At 32.0% G+C, this 25,639-nt stretch overlaps 2 protein-coding genes and 2 pseudogenes across 3 annotated transcripts; all 4 read right to left on the minus strand.

The window, feature by feature from the left end:
• Positions 1-2,347: 2,347 nt before the first annotated feature.
• LOC149882415 (uncharacterized) lies at positions 2,348-2,976 on the minus strand (annotated as a pseudogene).
• A 3,603-nt stretch (positions 2,977-6,579) lies between these two features.
• On the minus strand, positions 6,580-9,460 carry LOC149882416 (uncharacterized). The gene is made up of 6 exons (XM_090065937.1): positions 8,608-9,460; positions 8,067-8,359; positions 7,732-7,944; positions 7,664-7,673; positions 7,157-7,349; positions 6,580-6,996 (listed from the first exon to the last, which is right to left on the minus strand). Exons 1-6 carry the CDS (start codon positions 9,334-9,336, stop codon positions 6,692-6,694), a joined length of 1,743 nt encoding a protein of 580 aa, XP_089922063.1. The 5' UTR covers positions 9,337-9,460; the 3' UTR covers positions 6,580-6,691.
• A 5,205-nt stretch (positions 9,461-14,665) lies between these two features.
• On the minus strand, positions 14,666-15,294 carry LOC149882417 (uncharacterized; annotated as a pseudogene).
• A 3,603-nt stretch (positions 15,295-18,897) lies between these two features.
• On the minus strand, positions 18,898-23,731 carry LOC149882418 (uncharacterized). Of its 2 annotated transcripts, none has more exons than XM_090067493.1 (10): positions 22,777-23,731; positions 22,236-22,528; positions 21,901-22,113; positions 21,332-21,571; positions 21,042-21,118; positions 20,708-20,913; positions 20,302-20,631; positions 19,911-20,069; positions 19,475-19,667; positions 18,898-19,314 (listed from the first exon to the last, which is right to left on the minus strand). In XM_090067493.1, exons 1-10 carry the CDS (start codon positions 23,503-23,505, stop codon positions 19,010-19,012), a joined length of 2,745 nt encoding a protein of 914 aa, XP_089923619.1. In that variant the 5' UTR covers positions 23,506-23,731; the 3' UTR covers positions 18,898-19,009. The 2 variants fall into 2 exon arrangements, with proteins under 2 accessions (XP_089923619.1, XP_089923620.1); XM_090067494.1 differs by having other exon boundaries at positions 19,018-19,314; positions 19,575-19,667.
• Between the last annotated feature and the right edge of the window lie 1,908 nt (positions 23,732-25,639).

Genomic DNA, 25,639 nt, shown 5'->3' on the forward strand with positions numbered 1-25,639 from the left:
TTTGTGATTCTTTTGTTCCAGAAATCGCTATTTTCAAACTCCGCAGTAAGTAAAAGCACACGAAGAACTGCTGCAAGTTAAAATTAAATCAGCAATATTTAGCTGTTCTTTACTTTAGTAATAAGTTTTGTAAAACGCATTAAACTGTGCGCTTGAGCAGTATTTCCCAAAACACATCAATAACAACAAAAAGTCTTAAGATATTATTATCGTATTATCATACTATCATATTTTATATCATATTATATTGTTATTTATATTGTTATATTATTTATATCGTGTTTATATTATCATATTTACCAATTGCAGCTCTCCGTAAGCCAGATTTATGCCGTGGTAGCCATGCATAAGAACCTTGATCATTTCTTCTCCAGATTGTTTCTTTTTGTCATGCGTAAGCCCTACTTGATGTTATGGAGTTAGAAGAACCAACAACTCGTTAGGATCTATTTATAAAAAACTTGAACTAAAGAACTTAAGGCATCTAGCTTTGAAGAAATTTGAATCAACAAAAAAAAGATAGAAGCGCTTTGTTTCTTTTCTTTAACAGGCCGCTAAAAATACAATATGGCGAGGTTAGAGTTATTTTCTTCTATCTCCAAGTTTAAACTACGGGGGAAAGTTTTGGCTTTTTTTTCCAAAAGTAAAAGTTATTTAAAATTTTAGCTTTGATTTTTAAAGAACGTTTAAACAAATTATTTAGAAAAAAGTTTTATAAAACAAAGCGTATTTTAAAAGCAATCATTACTAACTAAAGCTAATAACTCATTTTCTGCCAACTTTAAAAACGGGAGCTAGAACAAAATAATCCTAACCTCGCGATATGCGTAAGGTTACCAAGGTTTGATCGGGAAGCAACACGTTTATGTACGGTGCAATCGGTAGAAGGGCAACTGCTTTTTGATCACTGCAAGTTTTGCGTTCCTTTGTTTTTCGCATTTCATTCGCGAGGTGTGAATTCTCTCCCGTAAGCTTAAAAAATGAAAAGCATTAGAAACGGTTATAGCCCGTTGTATTTCTAGTTTACCTACTTTCCTTTATTTCTTTAGTCATTTACTTAATAGCAGATTCGCTTCTTTAGTTAGATGCTTGATGGCAGATTTGTAACATACTACGACAAGCCGTAACAACTTGTTATTCTTGTAGTTTATCATAATGTAACGTAACTCTCTTACTTAATCATCAAAACTTGTGTCAGGGTTTAGTTTACAGTTACCAACAAAACTGCACTCATCTTCAGAAGCAAAGGAGCCTGATAACTCGATATCGCTTTAGAAGAAAGTAAATTTCAAAAAATGACAAAAACACGCAGCTGAGTTTAATTCTTGTTCATGCGCATGTACAACAAAGCGTTGTAAACATTAAAAAAAAAAAAAAAACCCTAAGTTTTAAGCTGTTGCAATTTCGTTCAGCACCTCTTCAGTGGTTTAAAGAACTACCGTCGAACATTACGGTGAACATCATGGTTATGAGAAATATTATGGCGAGTGTCTTTGTTCGTGGTTTTGTGACTAAGTTGCAAGGGTCAGAAGCGATGTTGAAAGTAGCCGATTCGTGTGAATGGCCAAGTGGCAAACTGCGCCGCTAGCATTTGGTAAAACAATTTCTGAACAGAGTTGAGCTAAAACAAAGCCGATCTTTCTCCCCTTTGCTTTGCACGATCGGTTAATCGTCAACAAACTGGCCTCTCTTTAACAGGATGGCCGCCTATGTGGACGAGCAGCATTAATATTCGGCCGTGAAAGCGCGACCAATGCGCCGCCAACTATCTGTCGACGCGAAACCGCTAGCCGAAAGACCGCGGTGTTAACTTTAGGTTTGTGCCGAGCGAACGTCAAAGGTGTTTTCCGACTGGCCGATTTTGCCGAAAGAACAGTCCTTTGCTGAGCTTACAAGTCGAAAAGACTTTTTGAAACGTTTGCGACTTAAAAATCGCGCAGAGAGAGAGAGAGAGAGAGAGAAAGTTAAATCTAATTTTGAGCTGAAAGCAAAGCTTTCGCACTGACGCGGGCGGGTTCTACCAGGCTCAAGGTTTTTGGCCTGCAACGCATCTATCGGTTAACAAAGTGGGAAAGACCGTTTCACTTAGGGTTTCTTAAGTTTGTAACATTGCTTGTCGAGCTGTTGCTGCCGCCGTAGGTCTTCTTATTATCTTTTTTTTATTCATTTATTTTATCCTTTTTTTTAACTTTTTCTCCCATCTCCCGAATGATCCCGGAATAGATCACTTAGGATCTTCGCAAACCGTGCAACATCGGTCTAGCCGCGCACTAATAAAACACTAATAAAAAAAACGAACACTGCTCAAAACATTCTAGCATCATTGTTATTTCGAACATAATTACAATCAGTAGGGTCGCGGTGGGCATTCATCATACTTTCCGAGGCATTGTCCGAGACCACGGTAACCAGCTCTGGCGCAAAAGACTAATCCGTATGGACATGGCATGCATATGGCTCTTTTGTTGACACATGCTACGTAACCAGATCGAGGCTCGCTGTCAATAGCGTAGTTGCCGTCAGCACGATAGATGCAGTCGTTTGTAACGTCGACACCTAAAGTTCAAAGACAAGATTAAACGGTGAGCTTCTTGGCTCAAAAACAAAATAGCAAGTTTAGCGCGCTCTAGCCAAATACGCAACTCGGTTAAAAAACAAAAGCGCGACATTCTTAGGTAAGTTTTGCTGAAGCAAATTCTCAATAAATCTCTTACCGACACAAATAACGCGTTTTGGTTGGTAGTCGATATTCTTGGGTTCGTAGTCGGTTTTTTTGGGTTCGTAGTCGGTTTCCTTGGGTTCTTAGTCGGTTTTCTTGGGTTCGTAGTCGGTTTTCTTGGGTTCGTAGTCTGTTTTCTCGTGTCCGTAGTCGGTGTTCTGGTGTTCGTAGCCGTCGTCTTGGTCTTGCACTACACGCACTGCGTTTGCTGTGACAGCCAGAACACAAGCTGCGATGAAAACTATCTTGGTTGCCATGATTGTCAAGCGGTTTGAAGGTTTTTTTTGAATTCGCTTGTGCTTTGCGTTTGAACTTGCTTGCGTTTGAACTTACGTTTGCGAAGCGCGTTTTTATAGGCGATTTCAATGGGCAGTTGTGGAAATAACAACTGCACTAATTAGCGAGTAATGTGCTACACGAGGGCTGAAAAAGTAATAACGAGGTAACAAGTGCTTCGTTGGAGGAAACGCGTTTCGTTTCTGCGAAAAGTTCACCAAAATCGTTTGGCATACTCAGACGACGCACAGAAAAAAAAACCAAAAACAAAAAAAAATAAAAAATACAAAAGCAACGAAAGCACACCTAAAATGGCGGTGTGTTGAAGTTTTGAAGTTAATTTGATTGTGCAACGTTATTTTTTAAGTATTGCTGTTAATTTTATTTTAGTTGAAAAGTTTTAATTAAAAAAAGTCAAAATTAAATTTTGGTTGTTTCATTTTACATTGGCAAAGTTTGGTAGTATCAAAAGTTTGGCAAAAGTTTGGTAACATTAAAGATGAGTAACATTAAAGGTAAAATTAAAGACGGCAAAGTTTGGTAAAATTAAAGACGGCAAAGTTTGGTAAAATTAAAGACGGCAAAGTTTGGTAAAATTAAAGACGGCAAAGTTTGGTAAAATTAAAGACGGCAAAGTTTGGTAAAATTAAAGACGGCAAAGTTTGGTAAAATTAAAGACGGCAAAGTTTGGTAAAATTAAAGACGGCAAAGTTTGGTAAAATTAAAGAAGGCAAAATTTGGTAAAATTAAAGATGGAAAACTTTATTAAAATTAAAGATGGAAAAACTTGATATCATTAAAGATGAGTTATACTAGTTTTATTGAGATAACTCATTTATTTAATAAGCAAATTTATAACCATGTTTTAACAATGGGATACAATTAAAAACAATTAAATGCAATTAAATGTCTGTTTTATTTGAGATCTCAAGAGGACACCTGGAATTCGTAGACCGATTAAAATAGTGACCAAAGTTGACATATATCTATCGCAGATTTTAAAAAAAAATTCAGTCATTGTTCCGGTTGTTCCCAAAGACGCGTCGCCAGATCATTTGTTTGCATCCATCAATACAGCAGCGCTATTTTTAAAAAATATTCCAACATTAGATGTTATAAAAAATCTAAGAGACCTCTGTTATCCGAACTACAGAAAAGAGTAGCCCGACCAAAGTGTAGGAAGCTTCTTAGAATGTTGCATAAAAAAGTTTTTAGAGCATGTCCACCAGTACTTCAAGAGACGGAACAACAATTTTGTGCCAAAAAATATAAATCCTGGAAATTTTTCAAAAAGAAGAGAGGACCCACATTCGTCGTCATGGTGCCGAAGAAATTTTTTTTTTTTTGTAACTTGACAATATTAATGTTTTCCTTTCTTCTAAATTTTAAATTATAAATTTCTGAATAAAAATGGCTTTTTTATGTATCTTTTTAATTTACAGATAAATTTTATTTGCCACTCATTACGTCAAACTCTCAAACACCATTTTCACGTTTTCTTAATTTTGTAGAACTACGTGTATGAAAAAACGCTGGTCAGAATGTACATGATTCGAACTTCTTTAAAGAATTCTATCAAGAACAGAGGCGGTCTTCTTTAGCGATAAAACAATAAAATACTTCATGACACTTTCTAAATGCTATTTTGAACATTTACTAAAGTATTTCTCTCCAGTCATCACTTTTTCAACTGGGAAGCTACAATTTCTGTTTGGTTTCTGGATAAATTCAGCTTCTAATTAATTACGTCTTTTAACTTAATGAGCTATGGTTTATTACATATTGATTTGATAACGTGGTCTTCGCTGTCACTGCCAGCACTAAAAGTTTCTAATATAGATTTTTTTAGAATCATTCAGTTCAAGACGAGAAGGTAAGGAAAATGATGAACTGGAGCGGACACTTTAGAATCATTCAATTTAAGACAAGAAAGTAAGGAAAATGTTCACTATGATGCACTGGAGCCGAGGTTGAAGGAAAATTTGAGTAAAAAGTTTTTGGTCATTTTTGCCTAGCCGACATTTACTGGAATTAACATAAACTAACATAATATACAAAAATAGCAATCTTGAACATGATTGATTCATTCCATTTTCAAGGCACTGTAGAGTAAGGTTGCCAATATTGTACCCCCTAAGACAAAACTAAAAAATGTAGGTAATCTACTGAGTGAAAACATGGGTTTTCAATCGGATTTCATAATTTAGGGATTGTTTGTTGTAAAGATGTTAAAAAAACTCAAAATTTAAAAAGCGTTAAGTCTCGAAGAATCAAATTAAAAAAATAGCGCTAAGAGTACAATTAAGGAAACTAGATCTTTAATTTTACCATTGTAATCCGATATTGTACCACTTTCTTGATTTCACTTACTTTACAGCTTTACAAATATTTTATGATTTTAGATTTAAGGGATTTAAAGAACTGATTAAAAGGAATGGTTTTTATAAAACCAGCAATTGGAAATATTCTGATATAACATAACCTGAAGGTGAGTTTCCACTCATCCGTTTTAGCTACGGGAAAGGGAAAGGGATGGGAAAATTAATCATGTGAGCATGCGCGTGATTTATTTTCAAAACTAAGTTACAAATTGCGCATGCTCACGTGATTAATTTTCCTGTCCCTTTCCCTTTCCCGTGCCTAAAACGGAAAGTGGAAACTCACCTTAACACCTAACTGCCCATAATACAATGAAATGAAGTTTTTCATTTAATAAACTCTATGCAACTTGAACTTTTTTTTCTTCTGGAAAATGCCGAAAACAGGTATCACCACATATGGTACAATTTTTATTTAAATTGTATGTTTAAGATTAGAATATAGGAGGAAGGTAGGTATTAAAGATAGTTATACTAAATAATGTAAAATAATATATACCATATCTGTTTTAAGAACAACCGCACTAAATATTGTAAAATAAAATACATAAAAGCATTATTTTTGGCAAAAGTTTCAGATATATTGTGTCTGTTTTTGATTAACACCTGCACAGCCAACATGACACCAGCCTTGACATATTGGTAAAACTGAACTAGAGAGTGTATCTTTTAAAGGATGCCTTGCACGGTGATTTAAGCGTAGGATGTTATTGTGAGCATGCGCATTAAATTACACTATATAAAAAATTAAAAAAAATGGCGGAGCAGTTTTTCCGTAAAAACTAAAAACTTTAGTGATTGATTTCCTTTCTAAATGTCTATTTAGTCTTCGCAATCAAAAAAATAAAAAGTTTTTAAGTTATATAATTGATAAGCTCTTTATTAAATTAAAAAAAATAATAATAATAAGTCGTAAAGTAAGAGATTTTTTTGTTTAAAATAATTAAGTTTTTAGGTGAAAAAAAAACAGCATCCCCTCACTTATTTAAAGAATATCTTGCGACTGAAAATTTTTTGGATAAAAATTAAAACATATTCTTATTCTCGATACTCTAAGGAAAAATTTTATATTAATCATTTTCACCAGTCATTTTTTTAAATCGAGATAATTTATATAACGTTAGGCAAAAATTATTTTATTTTTTTGACTGAAAAAAATGTAAGGTTAGCTTATTTATGCTTAAGGGTTAAAATCAATAAGGTCAATTTGAAAATGAAATTTAAATTAGGAATTTGTTTTTCTTTTAAACTTTTAAAATTTATAACAAATTTTCAACTAATTTTAAAATTCTTTTACAAAAATATTTGTAAAATTTTATTAACTCATTTTTCTTTTTTTTACAATTGGCTTTATATCTTTTGCTTTAGGATGATTTCTTAAAAAATGTTCTTTAACAGTGCTTTCTAGCCGACTACAACCCTTCATATGCCAGAATAATCTATTAAGATTGTTGAATTCGGCGTGTAAACTTTCACCACCTTGTTCACCATACACACCGATTCCTAATCTCCATTTTTCAATAAACTGATATACATGGTTTTCAAGTAAATGCATTTTAGGTGTTACAGAAGCATCTGGCCATGTAAATCTATAAAATTCCATGAGTTTTTTGATTGCTAAATCTAAAAATTGACGAAATTTTCCATTATACAATACATAAAGAAAAATAATACTCAATAATATCATACTGTAAAAATAACAAGAGGTAGTTTAGGTATTATAATTTACAATCAAGATAAAAATTTACAAGAGTAAAATCGAAAAAGTCAGTTAAATATTTACCAAGCTCCTGAATATCATTATCTTTGAAATAGTGTGAACTATTCATAATATTATGACACTTAGAATAATATGAAAATAACTTTTTAAATTTCTGGCTCACATCAATAGATTGTAAGTGAACACCAGTATCTATAAATCCAAGGTCTACAACTAGCTTTGGAATCGAATTGCATAAGTCAAGCAATGGTTGATGCTATAAATAAAAAAATATCAAAAAAAGTCAAATCAATTCATAAATCAAGGCATTATTAGCATTGAGCATTAAATATATTATTTTATGCAATACACTTTTTTATTATATATAATAAAACAGTTTGTTGTATATACACATATATGCATTATATATATATATATATATATATATATATATATATATATATATATATATATATATATATATATATATATATATATATATATATATATATATATATATATATATATATATATATATATATATATATATATATATATACTTATCTTATACAAATTAGTATAAAGATTAACTTTTATTTTTCTAGTAATTTATAAATTTAAGTGTTTATTAAAAATATCTCAAATTAATGAGTTATTACTTTTCCATAAGATTTAGTAGGTTTTCTATATTTTGAGGTAGGTCGTTGATATATGCCCAAGGAGCTAGTTTAATTTCAACAACAGCATTATTATTCTCATTTTGAAATGTAAATGGTCCATCTAAAACAACTAAATCATTTCCAGCCCATTCCTTTGCAACAACTCTTTGTTTGTTGTTTGAAGCAGTTTTAATATTTTTCGAATTTAACCACCTAGAATAATAATATACAAGCAATAAGTTTTGCAATTATAAACAATTGTAAAAATGAACTACAAGTTCTCAAATAAAAAACGAAATTACAAAAAGTATTTTAAGTTCCATATTTATATTTACCTAGCCATAGTTTTCAATTTATTCCAAGGAATACCCATATCAGCTTTTAAAGCAACCATTTCTTCTGCATTTAAATCCACTCTTCCAATATTGGCTTTAGTTAAAATTTCATTTGCTTCATCATTATCATATGACTTTAACATTACAGCTGTTTGACAGATTTTAGAGTCCTTAGAACTACCAGCTGTATGGTTGAATTGTTCCAATAAATATTTTTGTCTTTTTCTTAGAGTGCTGTTACTACAGTTTGCGCTATCTTTATAAGCTTTGGGAGCAGAAACAAAACAAAGTGGCTGTAAATTAAACAAAACATTACTTAAAATAGAAAATAAAATAATATTTTATATTTTTTTTTATAAGTTATATTTAATATTAAAAAAACTAAATCAAACTAGTTTACTCTTGCTTAAAATATAGATTGCATTAAAATGATGTAATAAAGTTTAAATACTACTACAATTCTAATAATTATAATTATATCTAGCATAATAGAAAAGTAAACACTATTTAACTTGCTATAAAGTTAAAACATATTTCTTACCCTAGGCCCACCGGATGAAAATTCTATTGTAGATGTTTTGGACTGATTCAACTTTTTTTTAATGATATGTAAAACAGCATCATTGGCTTCTTGTGGGATTTCACTTGTGTCAGTGATTTGGTAAAAACTGTTTATGCTAACTAATTGGTTGTTTTCATTTATGGTGCTATTTGATATTTTTCTGCAGTCATGATTTTCAAAATTTTTGTCTTTCAAAAATACTTTTTTGTCACAATTCTTGCATATAATAGTTAAATGTTTTATAATTTCAGATATATGGACAGAATATGATAGGCTGTCAATTGTGATGTTAGTTTTACATAATGGACAATTTGAATCATTTTCTAATTTATCTTTAACATTTGATAAAATGCACAAGCTACAGAATGAGTGTTGACAGTTCTTTAGCATGACAGGCTGATTCATAACTTCCCCACAAATCTTACAAATGCATAAAACTATATGTGGATTTAGTTCATGGTTTAGTTCTGTTAAAATTTCTTTATCTTCTTGTATAGGCAATGAATCAAGAAATGATTTTATATGAAATTTTGTCCATTTTTTAACCTTTCTTGGTTGCCCAACATTAGATAGAGGTTTTCGACCAGGAATACCAAAAACACATTTGCATTCAACTGTTGGACATTTTACCCAAATTTTTGGAGCTTTGAAAACTTTACTGCCTCTATTTTCGATGTTTCTAAGAGAAGTATAACACTTCATGCACATTTTCTCTGGATGACTACACTGAGAATCTTCTGATACATTTATTTGAATACTCCGGGTTTCAAAAAGGTTAAGGTTATATACCCCTCAAAATCCCCGTTTGAAAGTTATAGAACTTCAAACAGAATGATAGAACTTCACAAAAACCTCAATTTGAGGGGGGTGTAAACTTTATAAAGTCATTGAAGCCGATCAAAAAGAGATTATTGAATCAAATTTGAAATTTATTGATGAATAAAATAAAAAATTTTAAATTAAAAAAAAAAATAACAAATTTGACTCATTGCCCTCATATTTGGGGCTGGGGGGCTAACGTTTTGGGGTTTTTGTTGTTCCCAGTCTCCAATCACCGCAATTTTTTGCGTAGCATCCTCATTCCTTATATATATGAACCTACTTAAATATGGAGTTTTCTTCATGTTTCAAAGTTGCTTAGCTCAAACATCAAAAAAGTTATCTACGGCCTTGCTAATACATACATGTGATCATCTTTATGATTTGCATTAAAGATTACTTCTGAAAGCTTACATGCACAAAATATTTGTTTAAGTATAACTCGTTTTTAAGTAAAAATTCTTGCTGCCCTTAATTGTTACGAACATTTGATCTTTGAAAAATTTGGGTCCTTCTGCCATGATACATATTCCTTATTTATTAGTAAATATAAATGGTTCAACATGCCTGCCTCTCTTCATAAAATTCTTTGTCGTTCAAAAAACATTATTATGACACTACCATTATCACCTGGATTTTTTGGTGAAGAGGGAGCTGAATCTTGTAACAAGTACTATAGGCAGAATTGAAGATATCATTCTCGAAAGTGTTCTCGTAAAAGTAATTTGCTCGATGTATTTAATCGAGCATTAGATTCATCGGACCCTGCAGTGTCTTCAGCAAAACTGGATGTGAGAATGAAAAGGATTAAACACCAGGTATCAGGTGCTGTCAAAAATTTCCTATTATTTAAAAATTATGAACAAGAGGCTGATTGGGACACTACAACTAAGGAATCAAGTTTCATAGATTTAAATGAAGGTTCTATTATTGACTATTTTGAAGACATGGGCTTAGATATTTAGCAGTAAATTTTGCATATTTATTAATTACTAAATAACTGCAATATCTACCTACTTATAATATCTTATAATATAATTGTTAATGCTGTAATAAAAAAACCAAACTATTTTTCATTTACTTTTTATTGAGAACATATCAAAAAATTGAAATATGGATGGAGTTATGCAGTAAGGAACCAACCCAGAAAATCCTTTGTCAGGACTAAGTCCAATCTTCAAATCTTAAATTTTTCAAATATTCCGATGAAAACCAATATGGGGTTTATGTAATGACATTTGCTGGCATAAACAAACAAAATAATTATCAAAAATATTTTTGTGCAAAATTTGTATACTTTTGTCCCATAGTGCACTGCTCAAAACAATCTAGCATAATTGTTATTTTGAACATAACTACAATCAGTAGGGTCGCGGCGGGCATTCATCATACTTTCCGAGGCATTGTCCGAGACCACGGTAACCAGCTTTGGCGCAAAAGACTAATCCGTATGGACATGGCATGCATATGGCTCTTTTGTTGACACATGCTACGTAACCAGATCGAGGCTCGCTGTCAATAGCGTAGTTGCCGTCAGCACGATAGATGCAGTCGTTTGTAACGTCGACACCTAAAGTTCAAAGACAAGATTAAACGATGAGCTTCTTGGCTCAAAAACAAAAAAGCAAGTTTAGCGCGCTCTAGCCAAATACGCAACTCGGTTAAAAAACAAAAGCGCAACATTCTTAGGTAAGTTTTGCTGAAGCAAATTCTCAATAAATCTCTTACCGACACAAATAACGCGTTTTGGTTGGTAGTCGATATTCTTGGGTTCGTAGTCGGTTTTCCTGGGTTCGTAGTCAATGTTCTTGGGTTCGTAGTCGGTTTTCTTGGGTTCGTAGTCGGTTTCCTTGGGTTCGTAGTCGGTTTTCTTGGGTTCGTAGTCGGTTTCCTTGGGTTCGTAGTCGGTTTTCTTGGGTTCGTAGTCGGTTTTTTTGGGTTCGTAGTCTGTTTTCTTGGGTTCGTAGTCTGTTTTCTTGGGTTCGTAGTCGGTTTTCTTGGGTTCGTAGTCTGTTTTCTCGTGTCCGTAGTCGGTGTTCTGGTGTTCGTAGCCGTCGTCTTGGTCTTGCACTACACGCACTGCGTTTGCTGTGACAGCCAGAACACAAGCTGCGATGAAAACTATCTTGGTTGCCATGATTGTCAAGCGGTTTGAAGGTTTTTTTTGAATTCGCTTGTGCTTTGCGTTTGAACTTGCTTGCGTTTGAACTTACGTTTGCGAAGCGCGTTTTTATAGGCGATTTCAATGGGCAGTTGTGGATATAACAACTGCACTAATTAGCGAGTAATGTGCTACACGAGGGCTGAAAAAGTAATAACGAGGTAACAAGTGCTTCGTTGGAGGAAACGCGTTTCGTTTCTGCGAAAAGTTCACCATAATTGTTTGGCACAAGCGCATACTCAGACGACGCACAGAAAAAAACAACCAAAAACAAAAAAAAATAAAAAATACAAAAGCAACGAAAGCACACCTAAATTGGCCGAAAGAAAAATGAACAAGCGCATAAGCCTACTTAGGAGTGAAAACAAAATGCGTTGGATTCCGGCATGCAGATCGGAAAGCAGTTCAGCTTGGTTTCTTTAATGCTCACTGCAGAGTTGAGAAGGCGTTGCTTTTTCGAGTGCACTTTGACGCACGCACGCACTCAAGAAGACACGGTCTTTCTCTTATTTACCTTTTTCTTTTTTTTTTTTATGCTTCGAATAAAGCATCAGTAAAACGCTAATACAAATCGTTAAAATTTTAGAAATGAATAAATGTCTTATTCAAAGCTTACTCATATTAAACTACTTAGCGTTATAAGTTCAAACATTTTTCATAACGTCTTTTCGAACTGTTGATCACTTCAACTTAGCTAGCGCTCGATTTCGCATTTGTGATTCTTTTGTTCCAGAAATCGCTATTTTCAAACTCCGCAGTAAGTAAAAGCACACGAAGAACTGCTGCAAGTTAAAATTAAATCAGCAATATTTAGCTGTTCTTTACTTTAGTAATAAGTTTTGTAAAACGCATTAAACTGTGCGCTTGAGCAGTATTTCCCAAAACACATCAATAACAACAAAAAGTCTTAAGATATTATTATCGTATTATCATACTATCATATTTTATATCATATTATATTGTTATTTATATTGTTATATTATTTATATCGTGTTTATATTATCATATTTACCAATTGCAGCTCTCCGTAAGCCAGATTTATGCCGTGGTAGCCATGCATAAGAACCTTGATCATTTCTTCTCCAGATTGTTTCTTTTTGTCATGCGTAAGCCCTACTTGATGTTATGGAGTTAGAAGAACCAACAACTCGTTAGGATCTATTTATAAAAAACTTGAACTAAAGAACTTAAGGCATCTAGCTTTGAAGAAATTTGAATCAACAAAAAAAAGATAGAAGCGCTTTGTTTCTTTTCTTTAACAGGCCGCTAAAAATACAATATGGCGAGGTTAGAGTTATTTTCTTCTATCTCCAAGTTTAAACTACGGGGGAAAGTTTTGGCTTTTTTTTCCAAAAGTAAAAGTTATTTAAAATTTTAGCTTTGATTTTTAAAGAACGTTTAAACAAATTATTTAGAAAAAAGTTTTATAAAACAAAGCGTATTTTAAAAGCAATCATTACTAACTAAAGCTAATAACTCATTTTCTGCCAACTTTAAAAACGGGAGCTAGAACAAAATAATCCTAACCTCGCGATATGCGTAAGGTTACCAAGGTTTGATCGGGAAGCAACACGTTTATGTACGGTGCAATCGGTAGAAGGGCAACTGCTTTTTGATCACTGCAAGTTTTGCGTTCCTTTGTTTTTCGCATTTCATTCGCGAGGTGTGAATTCTCTCCCGTAAGCTTAAAAAATGAAAAGCATTAGAAACGGTTATAGCCCGTTGTATTTCTAGTTTACCTACTTTCCTTTATTTCTTTAGTCATTTACTTAATAGCAGATTCGCTTCTTTAGTTAGATGCTTGATGGCAGATTTGTAACATACTACGACAAGCCGTAACAACTTGTTATTCTTGTAGTTTATCATAATGTAACGTAACTCTCTTACTTAATCATCAAAACTTGTGTCAGGGTTTAGTTTACAGTTACCAACAAAACTGCACTCATCTTCAGAAGCAAAGGAGCCTGATAACTCGATATCGCTTTAGAAGAAAGTAAATTTCAAAAAATGACAAAAACACGCAGCTGAGTTTAATTCTTGTTCATGCGCATGTACAACAAAGCGTTGTAAACATTAAAAAAAAAAAAAAAACCCTAAGTTTTAAGCTGTTGCAATTTCGTTCAGCACCTCTTCAGTGGTTTAAAGAACTACCGTCGAACATTACGGTGAACATCATGGTTATGAGAAATATTATGGCGAGTGTCTTTGTTCGTGGTTTTGTGACTAAGTTGCAAGGGTCAGAAGCGATGTTGAAAGTAGCCGATTCGTGTGAATGGCCAAGTGGCAAACTGCGCCGCTAGCATTTGGTAAAACAATTTCTGAACAGAGTTGAGCTAAAACAAAGCCGATCTTTCTCCCCTTTGCTTTGCACGATCGGTTAATCGTCAACAAACTGGCCTCTCTTTAACAGGATGGCCGCCTATGTGGACGAGCAGCATTAATATTCGGCCGTGAAAGCGCGACCAATGCGCCGCCAACTATCTGTCGACGCGAAACCGCTAGCCGAAAGACCGCGGTGTTAACTTTAGGTTTGTGCCGAGCGAACGTCAAAGGTGTTTTCCGACTGGCCGATTTTGCCGAAAGAACAGTCCTTTGCTGAGCTTACAAGTCGAAAAGACTTTTTGAAACGTTTGCGACTTAAAAATCGCGCAGAGAGAGAGAGAGAGAGAGAAAGTTAAATCTAATTTTGAGCTGAAAGCAAAGCTTTCGCACTGACGCGGGCGGGTTCTACCAGGCTCAAGGTTTTTGGCCTGCAACGCATCTATCGGTTAACAAAGTGGGAAAGACCGTTTCACTTAGGGTTTCTTAAGTTTGTAACATTGCTTGTCGAGCTGTTGCTGCCGCCGTAGGTCTTCTTATTATCTTTTTTTTATTCATTTATTTTATCCTTTTTTTTAACTTTTTCTCCCATCTCCCGAATGATCCCGGAATAGATCACTTAGGATCTTCGCAAACCGTGCAACATCGGTCTAGCCGCGCACTCATAAAACACTAATAAAAAAAACGAACACTGCTCAAAACATTCTAGCATCATTGTTATTTCGAACATAATTACAATCAGTAGGGTCGCGGTGGGCATTCATCATACTTTCCGAGGCATTGTCCGAGACCACGGTAACCAGCTCTGGCGCAAAAGACTAATCCGTATGGACATGGCATGCATATGGCTCTTTTGTTGACACATGCTACGTAACCAGATCGAGGCTCGCTGTCAATAGCGTAGTTGCCGTCAGCACGATAGATGCAGTCGTTTGTAACGTCGACACCTAAAGTTCAAAGACAAGATTAAACGGTGAGCTTCTTGGCTCAAAAACAAAATAGCAAGTTTAGCGCGCTCTAGCCAAATACGCAACTCGGTTAAAAAACAAAAGCGCGACATTCTTAGGTAAGTTTTGCTGAAGCAAATTCTCAATAAATCTCTTACCGACACAAATAACGCGTTTTGGTTGGTAGTCGATATTCTTGGGTTCGTAGTCGGTTTTTTTGGGTTCGTAGTCGGTTTCCTTGGGTTCTTAGTCGGTTTTCTTGGGTTCGTAGTCGGTTTTCTTGGGTTCGTAGTCTGTTTTCTCGTGTCCGTAGTCGGTGTTCTGGTGTTCGTAGCCGTCGTCTTGGTCTTGCACTACACGCACTGCGTTTGCTGTGACAGCCAGAACACAAGCTGCGATGAAAACTATCTTGGTTGCCATGATTGTCAAGCGGTTTGAAGGTTTTTTTTGAATTCGCTTGTGCTTTGCGTTTGAACTTGCTTGCGTTTGAACTTACGTTTGCGAAGCGCGTTTTTATAGGCGATTTCAATGGGCAGTTGTGGAAATAACAACTGCACTAATTAGCGAGTAATGTGCTACACGAGGGCTGAAAAAGTAATAACGAGGTAACAAGTGCTTCGTTGGAGGAAACGCGTTTCGTTTCTGCGAAAAGTTCACCAAAATCGTTTGGCATACTCAGACGACGCACAGAAAAAAAAACCAAAAACAAAAAAAAATAAAAAATACAAAAGCAACGAAAGCACACCTAAAATGGCGGTGTGTTGAAGTTTTGAAGTTAATTTGATTGTGCAACGTTATTTTTTAAGTATTGCTGTTAATTTTATTTTAGTTGAAAAGTTTTAATTAAAAAAAGTCAAAATTAAATTTTGGTTGTTTCATTTTACATTGGCAAAGTTTGGTAGTATCAAAAGTTTGGCAAAAGTTTGGTAACATTAAAGATGAGTAACATTAAAGGTAAAATTAAAGACGGCAAAGTTTGGTAAAATTAAAGACGGCAAAGTTTGGTAAAATTAAAGACGGCAAAGTTTGGTAAAATTAAAGACGGCAAAGTTTGGTAAAATTAAAGACGGCAAAGTTTGGTAAAATTAAAGACGGCAAAGTTTGGTAAAATTAAAGACGGCAAAGTTTGGTAAAATTAAAGACGGCAAAGTTTGGTAAAATTAAAGAAGGCAAAATTTGGTAAAATTAAAGATGGAAAACTTTATTAAAATTAAAGATGGAAAAACTTGATATCATTAAAGATGAGTTATACTAGTTTTATTGAGATAACTCATTTATTTAATAAGCAAATTTATAACCATGTTTTAACAATGGGATACAATTAAAAACAATTAAATGCAATTAAATGTCTGTTTTATTTGAGATCTCAAGAGGACACCTGGAATTCGTAGACCGATTAAAATAGTGACCAAAGTTGACATATATCTATCGCAGATTTTAAAAAAAAATTCAGTCATTGTTCCGGTTGTTCCCAAAGACGCGTCGCCAGATCATTTGTTTGCATCCATCAATACAGCAGCGCTATTTTTAAAAAATATTCCAACATTAGATGTTATAAAAAATCTAAGAGACCTCTGTTATCCGAACTACAGAAAAGAGTAGCCCGACCAAAGTGTAGGAAGCTTCTTAGAATGTTGCATAAAAAAGTTTTTAGAGCATGTCCACCAGTACTTCAAGAGACGGAACAACAATTTTGTGCCAAAAAATATAAATCCTGGAAATTTTTCAAAAAGAAGAGAGGACCCACATTCGTCGTCATGGTGCCGAAGAAATTTTTTTTTTTTTGTAACTTGACAATATTAATGTTTTCCTTTCTTCTAAATTTTAAATTATAAATTTCTGAATAAAAATGGCTTTTTTATGTATCTTTTTAATTTACAGATAAATTTTATTTGCCACTCATTACGTCAAACTCTCAAACACCATTTTCACGTTTTCTTAATTTTGTAGAACTACGTGTATGAAAAAACGCTGGTCAGAATGTACATGATTCGAACTTCTTTAAAGAATTCTATCAAGAACAGAGGCGGTCTTCTTTAGCGATAAAACAATAAAATACTTCATGACACTTTCTAAATGCTATTTTGAACATTTACTAAAGTATTTCTCTCCAGTCATCACTTTTTCAACTGGGAAGCTACAATTTCTGTTTGGTTTCTGGATAAATTCAGCTTCTAATTAATTACGTCTTTTAACTTAATGAGCTATGGTTTATTACATATTGATTTGATAACGTGGTCTTCGCTGTCACTGCCAGCACTAAAAGTTTCTAATATAGATTTTTTTAGAATCATTCAGTTCAAGACGAGAAGGTAAGGAAAATGATGAACTGGAGCGGACACTTTAGAATCATTCAATTTAAGACAAGAAAGTAAGGAAAATGTTCACTATGATGCACTGGAGCCGAGGTTGAAGGAAAATTTGAGTAAAAAGTTTTTGGTCATTTTTGCCTAGCCGACATTTACTGGAATTAACATAAACTAACATAATATACAAAAATAGCAATCTTGAACATGATTGATTCATTCCATTTTCAAGGCACTGTAGAGTAAGGTTGCCAATATTGTACCCCCTAAGACAAAACTAAAAAATGTAGGTAATCTACTGAGTGAAAACATGGGTTTTCAATCGGATTTCATAATTTAGGGATTGTTTGTTGTAAAGATGTTAAAAAAACTCAAAATTTAAAAAGCGTTAAGTCTCGAAGAATCAAATTAAAAAAATAGCGCTAAGAGTACAATTAAGGAAACTAGATCTTTAATTTTACCATTGTAATCCGATATTGTACCACTTTCTTGATTTCACTTACTTTACAGCTTTACAAATATTTTATGATTTTAGATTTAAGGGATTTAAAGAACTGATTAAAAGGAATGGTTTTTATAAAACCAGCAATTGGAAATATTCTGATATAACATAACCTGAAGGTGAGTTTCCACTCATCCGTTTTAGCTACGGGAAAGGGAAAGGGATGGGAAAATTAATCATGTGAGCATGCGCGTGATTTATTTTCAAAACTAAGTTACAAATTGCGCATGCTCACGTGATTAATTTTCCTGTCCCTTTCCCTTTCCCGTGCCTAAAACGGAAAGTGGAAACTCACCTTAACACCTAACTGCCCATAATACAATGAAATGAAGTTTTTCATTTAATAAACTCTATGCAACTTGAACTTTTTTTTCTTCTGGAAAATGCCGAAAACAGGTATCACCACATATGGTACAATTTTTATTTAAATTGTATGTTTAAGATTAGAATATAGGAGGAAGGTAGGTATTAAAGATAGTTATACTAAATAATGTAAAATAATATATACCATATCTGTTTTAAGAACAACCGCACTAAATATTGTAAAATAAAATACATAAAAGCATTATTTTTGGCAAAAGTTTCAGATATATTGTGTCTGTTTTTGATTAACACCTGCACAGCCAACATGACACCAGCCTTGACATATTGGTAAAACTGAACTAGAGAGTGTATCTTTTAAAGGATGCCTTGCACGGTGATTTAAGCGTAGGATGTTATTGTGAGCATGCGCATTAAATTACACTATATAAAAAATAAAAAAAAATGGCGGAGCAGTTTTTCCGTAAAAACTAAAAACTTTAGTGATTGATTTCCTTTCTAAATGTCTATTTAGTCTTCGCAATCAAAAAAATAAAAAGTTTTTAAGTTATATAATTGATAAGCTCTTTATTAAATTAAAAAAAATAATAATAATAAGTCGTAAAGTAAGAGATTTTTTTGTTTAAAATAATTAAGTTTTTAGGTGAAAAAAAAACAGCATCCCCTCACTTATTTAAAGAATATCTTGCGACTGAAAATTTTTTGGATAAAAATTAAAACATATTCTTATTCTCGATACTCTAAGGAAAAATTTTATATTAATCATTTTCACCAGTCATTTTTTTAAATCGAGATAATTTATATAACGTTAGGCAAAAATTATTTTATTTTTTTGACTGAAAAAAATGTAAGGTTAGCTTATTTATGCTTAAGGGTTAAAATCAATAAGGTCAATTTGAAAATGAAATTTAAATTAGGAATTTGTTTTTCTTTTAAACTTTTAAAATTTATAACAAATTTTCAACTAATTTTAAAATTCTTTTACAAAAATATTTGTAAAATTTTATTAACTCATTTTTCTTTTTTTTACAATTGGCTTTATATCTTTTGCTTTAGGATGATTTCTTAAAAAATGTTCTTTAACAGTGCTTTCTAGCCGACTACAACCCTTCATATGCCAGAATAATCTATTAAGATTGTTGAATTCGGCGTGTAAACTTTCACCACCTTGTTCACCATACACACCGATTCCTAATCTCCATTTTTCAATAAACTGATATACATGGTTTTCAAGTAAATGCATTTTAGGTGTTACAGAAGCATCTGGCCATGTAAATCTATAAAATTCCATGAGTTTTTTGATTGCTAAATCTAAAAATTGACGAAATTTTCCATTATACAATACATAAAGAAAAATAATACTCAATAATATCATACTGTAAAAATAACAAGAGGTAGTTTAGGTATTATAATTTACAATCAAGATAAAAATTTACAAGAGTAAAATCGAAAAAGTCAGTTAAATATTTACCAAGCTCCTGAATATCATTATCTTTGAAATAGTGTGAACTATTCATAATATTATGACACTTAGAATAATATGAAAATAACTTTTTAAATTTCTGGCTCACATCAATAGATTGTAAGTGAACACCAGTATCTATAAATCCAAGGTCTACAACTAGCTTTGGAATCGAATTGCATAAGTCAAGCAATGGTTGATGCTATAAATAAAAAAATATCAAAAAAAGTCAAATCAATTCATAAATCAAGGCATTATTAGCATTGAGCATTAAATATATTATTTTATGCAATACACTTTTTTATTATATATAATAAAACAGTTTGTTGTATATACACATATATGCATTTATATATATATATATATATATATATATATATATATATATATATATATATATATATATATATATATATATATGTATTTACAGTATTAAAACAACAACCTTAAGCATTTTGTGAACATGGTTTCCTACAAAACATTTCCCATGATAGGCTTGCCTTTCAACTTTATTTTCTTTCAATATTTCATCTAGTTTTTGAATGCATGGTCCTGACACTTTGTCTAGTTCGTTACATTCGTGTAAACTTTGTAGCTCTATTGACTAATAATATGTTTTTTAATTAAATTAGGTAGACAAAATTTACAGATATTTAATCTTTTAATTATATTTGTACAAATTAAAAAAATTATTGATAACTTAAAGTAAGAAAAACTTCATCCTCTTTATTAAATTGTATTATCCTAGTTTGAACAAAGTTTTAAAGCAAGTTTTATCTATAAATTTTGATTAATAGTAAATTTAATGATTCATATTTTTTACTGAAAAACAATACCTTTTCGTTTTTTCTCAATTCATAATAAAGAATTCTTGGTTTATATATTTTCAAAATATCTTCTGCTCTTTCTGGATCACGCAAAACTTGTATTCCAACTGTGTCTTGCAGAAGAGTAATTTTTTCTAGACAATCTGTAATAATGCTATTCAAAAGACTTGATTGGACATGCATGGAAATAAACTTGTCAAATTCTGCTTTACCAATAGTTTTATTTCTTAATGCAAGTTCTCCAGCAAGTTTTATATCAATTAAATGACACTCATCTTCTAACATAATAAAAAACTTCAAGTAGATACCCAGAGATATATGTAATGCAGGCACTGCAACCTGTTAAAATTAATAAAAACAACTGTAACTATTTTGTAGTATAACAGCATTATTTAAATAAAAAGAACTAATTTACTTGATCCAGAGGAATATTAAACAAAGATTGATCAATAACATTGTTGAAAAGCTTCGCATTCTTTAAAATTCCTCCAAAACTCTGAAAAGACTCAAAGTTATCTCTTAACGAACAAAGTGTTCTATGTGAAACATTATGTTTTCGATTTTCAGGAGTTATTTTGATCTCTTCCTTTGTTATGTCACAAAAGAGGCAGCAGTGCCGACCTGTGAAATGAAGAAAAAAAGTAATAAATAATGTGTTGTACGACTGATTAAAAAAATAATTATTCAATTGCAGAAATAGATTTGTTAGGATAATGATTTATTTATTTCATAGTAGAAAAAAAACTTACCACTAGCTCCTGTGATTCCATATACACTGCACAGAAAATCGTAATCTCCAAACATAAAAACACGACAATGGTGATTTCTAAACAAAAAAGTTTTTTTATCTAAGACTTTATGGAGAATAAATATTTTACAGCTTTGATACAGTAATAACATCCTAAAACTAATTACAAAGTACCCACCCAAACATGTGTGGAAACTCAAGAAAAAAAAAGTAATATGAATTGTTCTGAAAAATTATATTTTATTGTTCAGAACAAATATTAACCGTGACTGCTGTGACATATTAACTTACTTCCAAACCATTTTTTGCAACTCATCAACTTGCTGTGTATATCTAGACACTCCAACATTCAGATTGACACGATAGTCTTTTGCTTCAAAAGTACTAAACACAAGACTATTTGATTTTGAGTTAGGCTGATTTTGATTAACAACTTGGTAACTCATTTTAAAAGAACCACCTCCATGATCACCACCATTTTTTATATGTATTTCATCCTTTATAATCCCATCATGTTTAAGTAAGTCAAACCTTAAAGAATTAACATTTAAATTTGTAAGTTTGTATACATATATATATATATATATATATATATATATATATATATATATATATATATATATATATATATATATATATATATATATATATATATATATATATATATATATATATATATATATATATATATATATATATATATATATATATATATATATATATATATATATATATATATATATATATATATATATATATACTTATCTTATACAAATTAGTATAAAGATTAACTTTTATTTTTCTAGTAATTTATAAATTTAAGTGTTTATTAAAAATATCTCAAATTAATGAGTTATTACTTTTCCATAAGATTTAGTAGGTTTTCTATATTTTGAGGTAGGTCGTTGATATATGCCCAAGGAGCTAGTTTAATTTCAACAACAGCATTATTATTCTCATTTTGAAATGTAAATGGTCCATCTAAAACAACTAAATCATTTCCAGCCCATTCCTTTGCAACAACTCTTTGTTTGTTGTTTGAAGCAGTTTTAATATTTTTCGAATTTAACCACCTAGAATAATAATATACAAGCAATAAGTTTTGCAATTATAAACAATTGTAAAAATGAACTACAAGTTCTCAAATAAAAAACGAAATTACAAAAAGTATTTTAAGTTCCATATTTATATTTACCTAGCCATAGTTTTCAATTTATTCCAAGGAATACCCATATCAGCTTTTAAAGCAACCATTTCTTCTGCATTTAAATCCACTCTTCCAATATTGGCTTTAGTTAAAATTTCATTTGCTTCATCATTATCATATGACTTTAACATTACAGCTGTTTGACAGATTTTAGAGTCCTTAGAACTACCAGCTGTATGGTTGAATTGTTCCAATAAATATTTTTGTCTTTTTCTTAGAGTGCTGTTACTACAGTTTGCGCTATCTTTATAAGCTTTGGGAGCAGAAACAAAACAAAGTGGCTGTAAATTAAACAAAACATTACTTAAAATAGAAAATAAAATAATATTTTATATTTTTTTTTATAAGTTATATTTAATATTAAAAAAACTAAATCAAACTAGTTTACTCTTGCTTAAAATATAGATTGCATTAAAATGATGTAATAAAGTTTAAATACTACTACAATTCTAATAATTATAATTATATCTAGCATAATAGAAAAGTAAACACTATTTAACTTGCTATAAAGTTAAAACATATTTCTTACCCTAGGCCCACCGGATGAAAATTCTATTGTAGATGTTTTGGACTGATTCAACTTTTTTTTAATGATATGTAAAACAGCATCATTGGCTTCTTGTGGGATTTCACTTGTGTCAGTGATTTGGTAAAAACTGTTTATGCTAACTAATTGGTTGTTTTCATTTATGGTGCTATTTGATATTTTTCTGCAGTCATGATTTTCAAAATTTTTGTCTTTCAAAAATACTTTTTTGTCACAATTCTTGCATATAATAGTTAAATGTTTTATAATTTCAGATATATGGACAGAATATGATAGGCTGTCAATTGTGATGTTAGTTTTACATAATGGACAATTTGAATCATTTTCTAATTTATCTTTAACATTTGATAAAATGCACAAGCTACAGAATGAGTGTTGACAGTTCTTTAGCATGACAGGCTGATTCATAACTTCCCCACAAATCTTACAAATGCATAAAACTATATGTGGATTTAGTTCATGGTTTAGTTCTGTTAAAATTTCTTTATCTTCTTGTATAGGCAATGAATCAAGAAATGATTTTATATGAAATTTTGTCCATTTTTTAACCTTTCTTGGTTGCCCAACATTAGATAGAGGTTTTCGACCAGGAATACCAAAAACACATTTGCATTCAACTGTTGGACATTTTACCCAAATTTTTGGAGCTTTGAAAACTTTACTGCCTCTATTTTCGATGTTTCTAAGAGAAGTATAACACTTCATGCACATTTTCTCTGGATGACTACACTGAGAATCTTCTGATACATTTATTTGAATACTCCGGGTTTCAAAAAGGTTAAGGTTATATACCCCTCAAAATCCCCGTTTGAAAGTTATAGAACTTCAAACAGAATGATAGAACTTCACAAAAACCTCAATTTGAGGGGGGTGTAAACTTTATAAAGTCATTGAAGCCGATCAAAAAGAGATTATTGAATCAAATTTGAAATTTATTGATGAATAAAATAAAAAATTTTAAATTAAAAAAAAAAATAACAAATTTGACTCATTGCCCTCATATTTGGGGCTGGGGGGCTAACGTTTTGGGGTTTTTGTTGTTCCCAGTCTCCAATCACCGCAATTTTTTGCGTAGCATCCTCATTCCTTATATATATGAACCTACTTAAATATGGAGTTTTCTTCATGTTTCAAAGTTGCTTAGCTCAAACATCAAAAAAGTTATCTACGGCCTTGCTAATACATACATGTGATCATCTTTATGATTTGCATTAAAGATTACTTCTGAAAGCTTACATGCACAAAATATTTGTTTAAGTATAACTCGTTTTTAAGTAAAAATTCTTGCTGCCCTTAATTGTTACGAACATTTGATCTTTGAAAAATTTGGGTCCTTCTGCCATGATACATATTCCTTATTTATTAGTAAATATAAATGGTTCAACATGCCTGCCTCTCTTCATAAAATTCTTTGTCGTTCAAAAAACATTATTATGACACTACCATTATCACCTGGATTTTTTGGTGAAGAGGGAGCTGAATCTTGTAACAAGTACTATAGGCAGAATTGAAGATATCATTCTCGAAAGTGTTCTCGTAAAAGTAATTTGCTCGATGTATTTAATCGAGCATTAGATTCATCGGACCCTGCAGTGTCTTCAGCAAAACTGGATGTGAGAATGAAAAGGATTAAACACCAGGTATCAGGTGCTGTCAAAAATTTCCTATTATTTAAAAATTATGAACAAGAGGCTGATTGGGACACTACAACTAAGGAATCAAGTTTCATAGATTTAAATGAAGGTTCTATTATTGACTATTTTGAAGACATGGGCTTAGATATTTAGCAGTAAATTTTGCATATTTATTAATTACTAAATAACTGCAATATCTACCTACTTATAATATCTTATAATATAATTGTTAATGCTGTAATAAAAAAACCAAACTATTTTTCATTTACTTTTTATTGAGAACATATCAAAAAATTGAAATATGGATGGAGTTATGCAGTAAGGAACCAACCCAGAAAATCCTTTGTCAGGACTAAGTCCAATCTTCAAATCTTAAATTTTTCAAATATTCCGATGAAAACCAATATGGGGTTTATGTAATGACATTTGCTGGCATAAACAAACAAAATAATTATCAAAAATATTTTTGTGCAAAATTTGTATACTTTTGTCCCATAGTGCACTGCTCAAAACAATCTAGCATAATTGTTATTTTGAACATAACTACAATCAGTAGGGTCGCGGCGGGCATTCATCATACTTTCCGAGGCATTGTCCGAGACCACGGTAACCAGCTTTGGCGCAAAAGACTAATCCGTATGGACATGGCATGCATATGGCTCTTTTGTTGACACATGCTACGTAACCAGATCGAGGCTCGCTGTCAATAGCGTAGTTGCCGTCAGCACGATAGATGCAGTCGTTTGTAACGTCGACACCTAAAGTTCAAAGACAAGATTAAACGATGAGCTTCTTGGCTCAAAAACAAAAAAGCAAGTTTAGCGCGCTCTAGCCAAATACGCAACTCGGTTAAAAAACAAAAGCGCAACATTCTTAGGTAAGTTTTGCTGAAGCAAATTCTCAATAAATCTCTTACCGACACAAATAACGCGTTTTGGTTGGTAGTCGATATTCTTGGGTTCGTAGTCGGTTTTCCTGGGTTCGTAGTCAATGTTCTTGGGTTCGTAGTCGGTTTTCTTGGGTTCGTAGTCGGTTTCCTTGGGTTCGTAGTCGGTTTTCTTGGGTTCGTAGTCGGTTTCCTTGGGTTCGTAGTCGGTTTTCTTGGGTTCGTAGTCGGTTTTTTTGGGTTCGTAGTCTGTTTTCTTGGGTTCGTAGTCTGTTTTCTTGGGTTCGTAGTCGGTTTTCTTGGGTTCGTAGTCTGTTTTCTCGTG

Source organism: Hydra viridissima, unplaced genomic scaffold (genome assembly GCF_058129835.1).
Source record: "Hydra viridissima isolate aposymbiotic clone 2 unplaced genomic scaffold, HvirCarnegie_v1 scaffold_11, whole genome shotgun sequence".
In the NCBI taxonomy this organism is placed as follows: domain Eukaryota; kingdom Metazoa; phylum Cnidaria; class Hydrozoa; order Anthoathecata; family Hydridae; genus Hydra; species Hydra viridissima.

Bases quoted from the DNA above. Each gene is read 5' to 3' on its own strand.
- LOC149882416 (XM_090065937.1), bottom strand. From the start codon at position 9,336: ATGTGCATGAAGTGTTATACTTCTCTTAGAAACATCGAAAATAGAGGC. The intron at 8,360-8,607 runs GTAAGAAATATG...TTTAATTTACAG, and splicing joins TTTCATCCGGTGGGCCTAGG to CCACTTTGTTTTGTTTCTGC. The intron at 6,997-7,156 runs GTAAATATTTAA...GTCAATTTTTAG, and splicing joins TAATGATATTCAGGAGCTTG to ATTTAGCAATCAAAAAACTC.
- LOC149882418 (XM_090067493.1), bottom strand. From the start codon at position 23,505: ATGTGCATGAAGTGTTATACTTCTCTTAGAAACATCGAAAATAGAGGC. The intron at 21,119-21,331 runs GTAAGTTAATAT...TTTTTTGTTTAG, and splicing joins TTGCAAAAAATGGTTTGGAA to AAATCACCATTGTCGTGTTT. The intron at 20,632-20,707 runs GTAAATTAGTTC...TAATTTTAACAG, and splicing joins TTAATATTCCTCTGGATCAA to GTTGCAGTGCCTGCATTACA.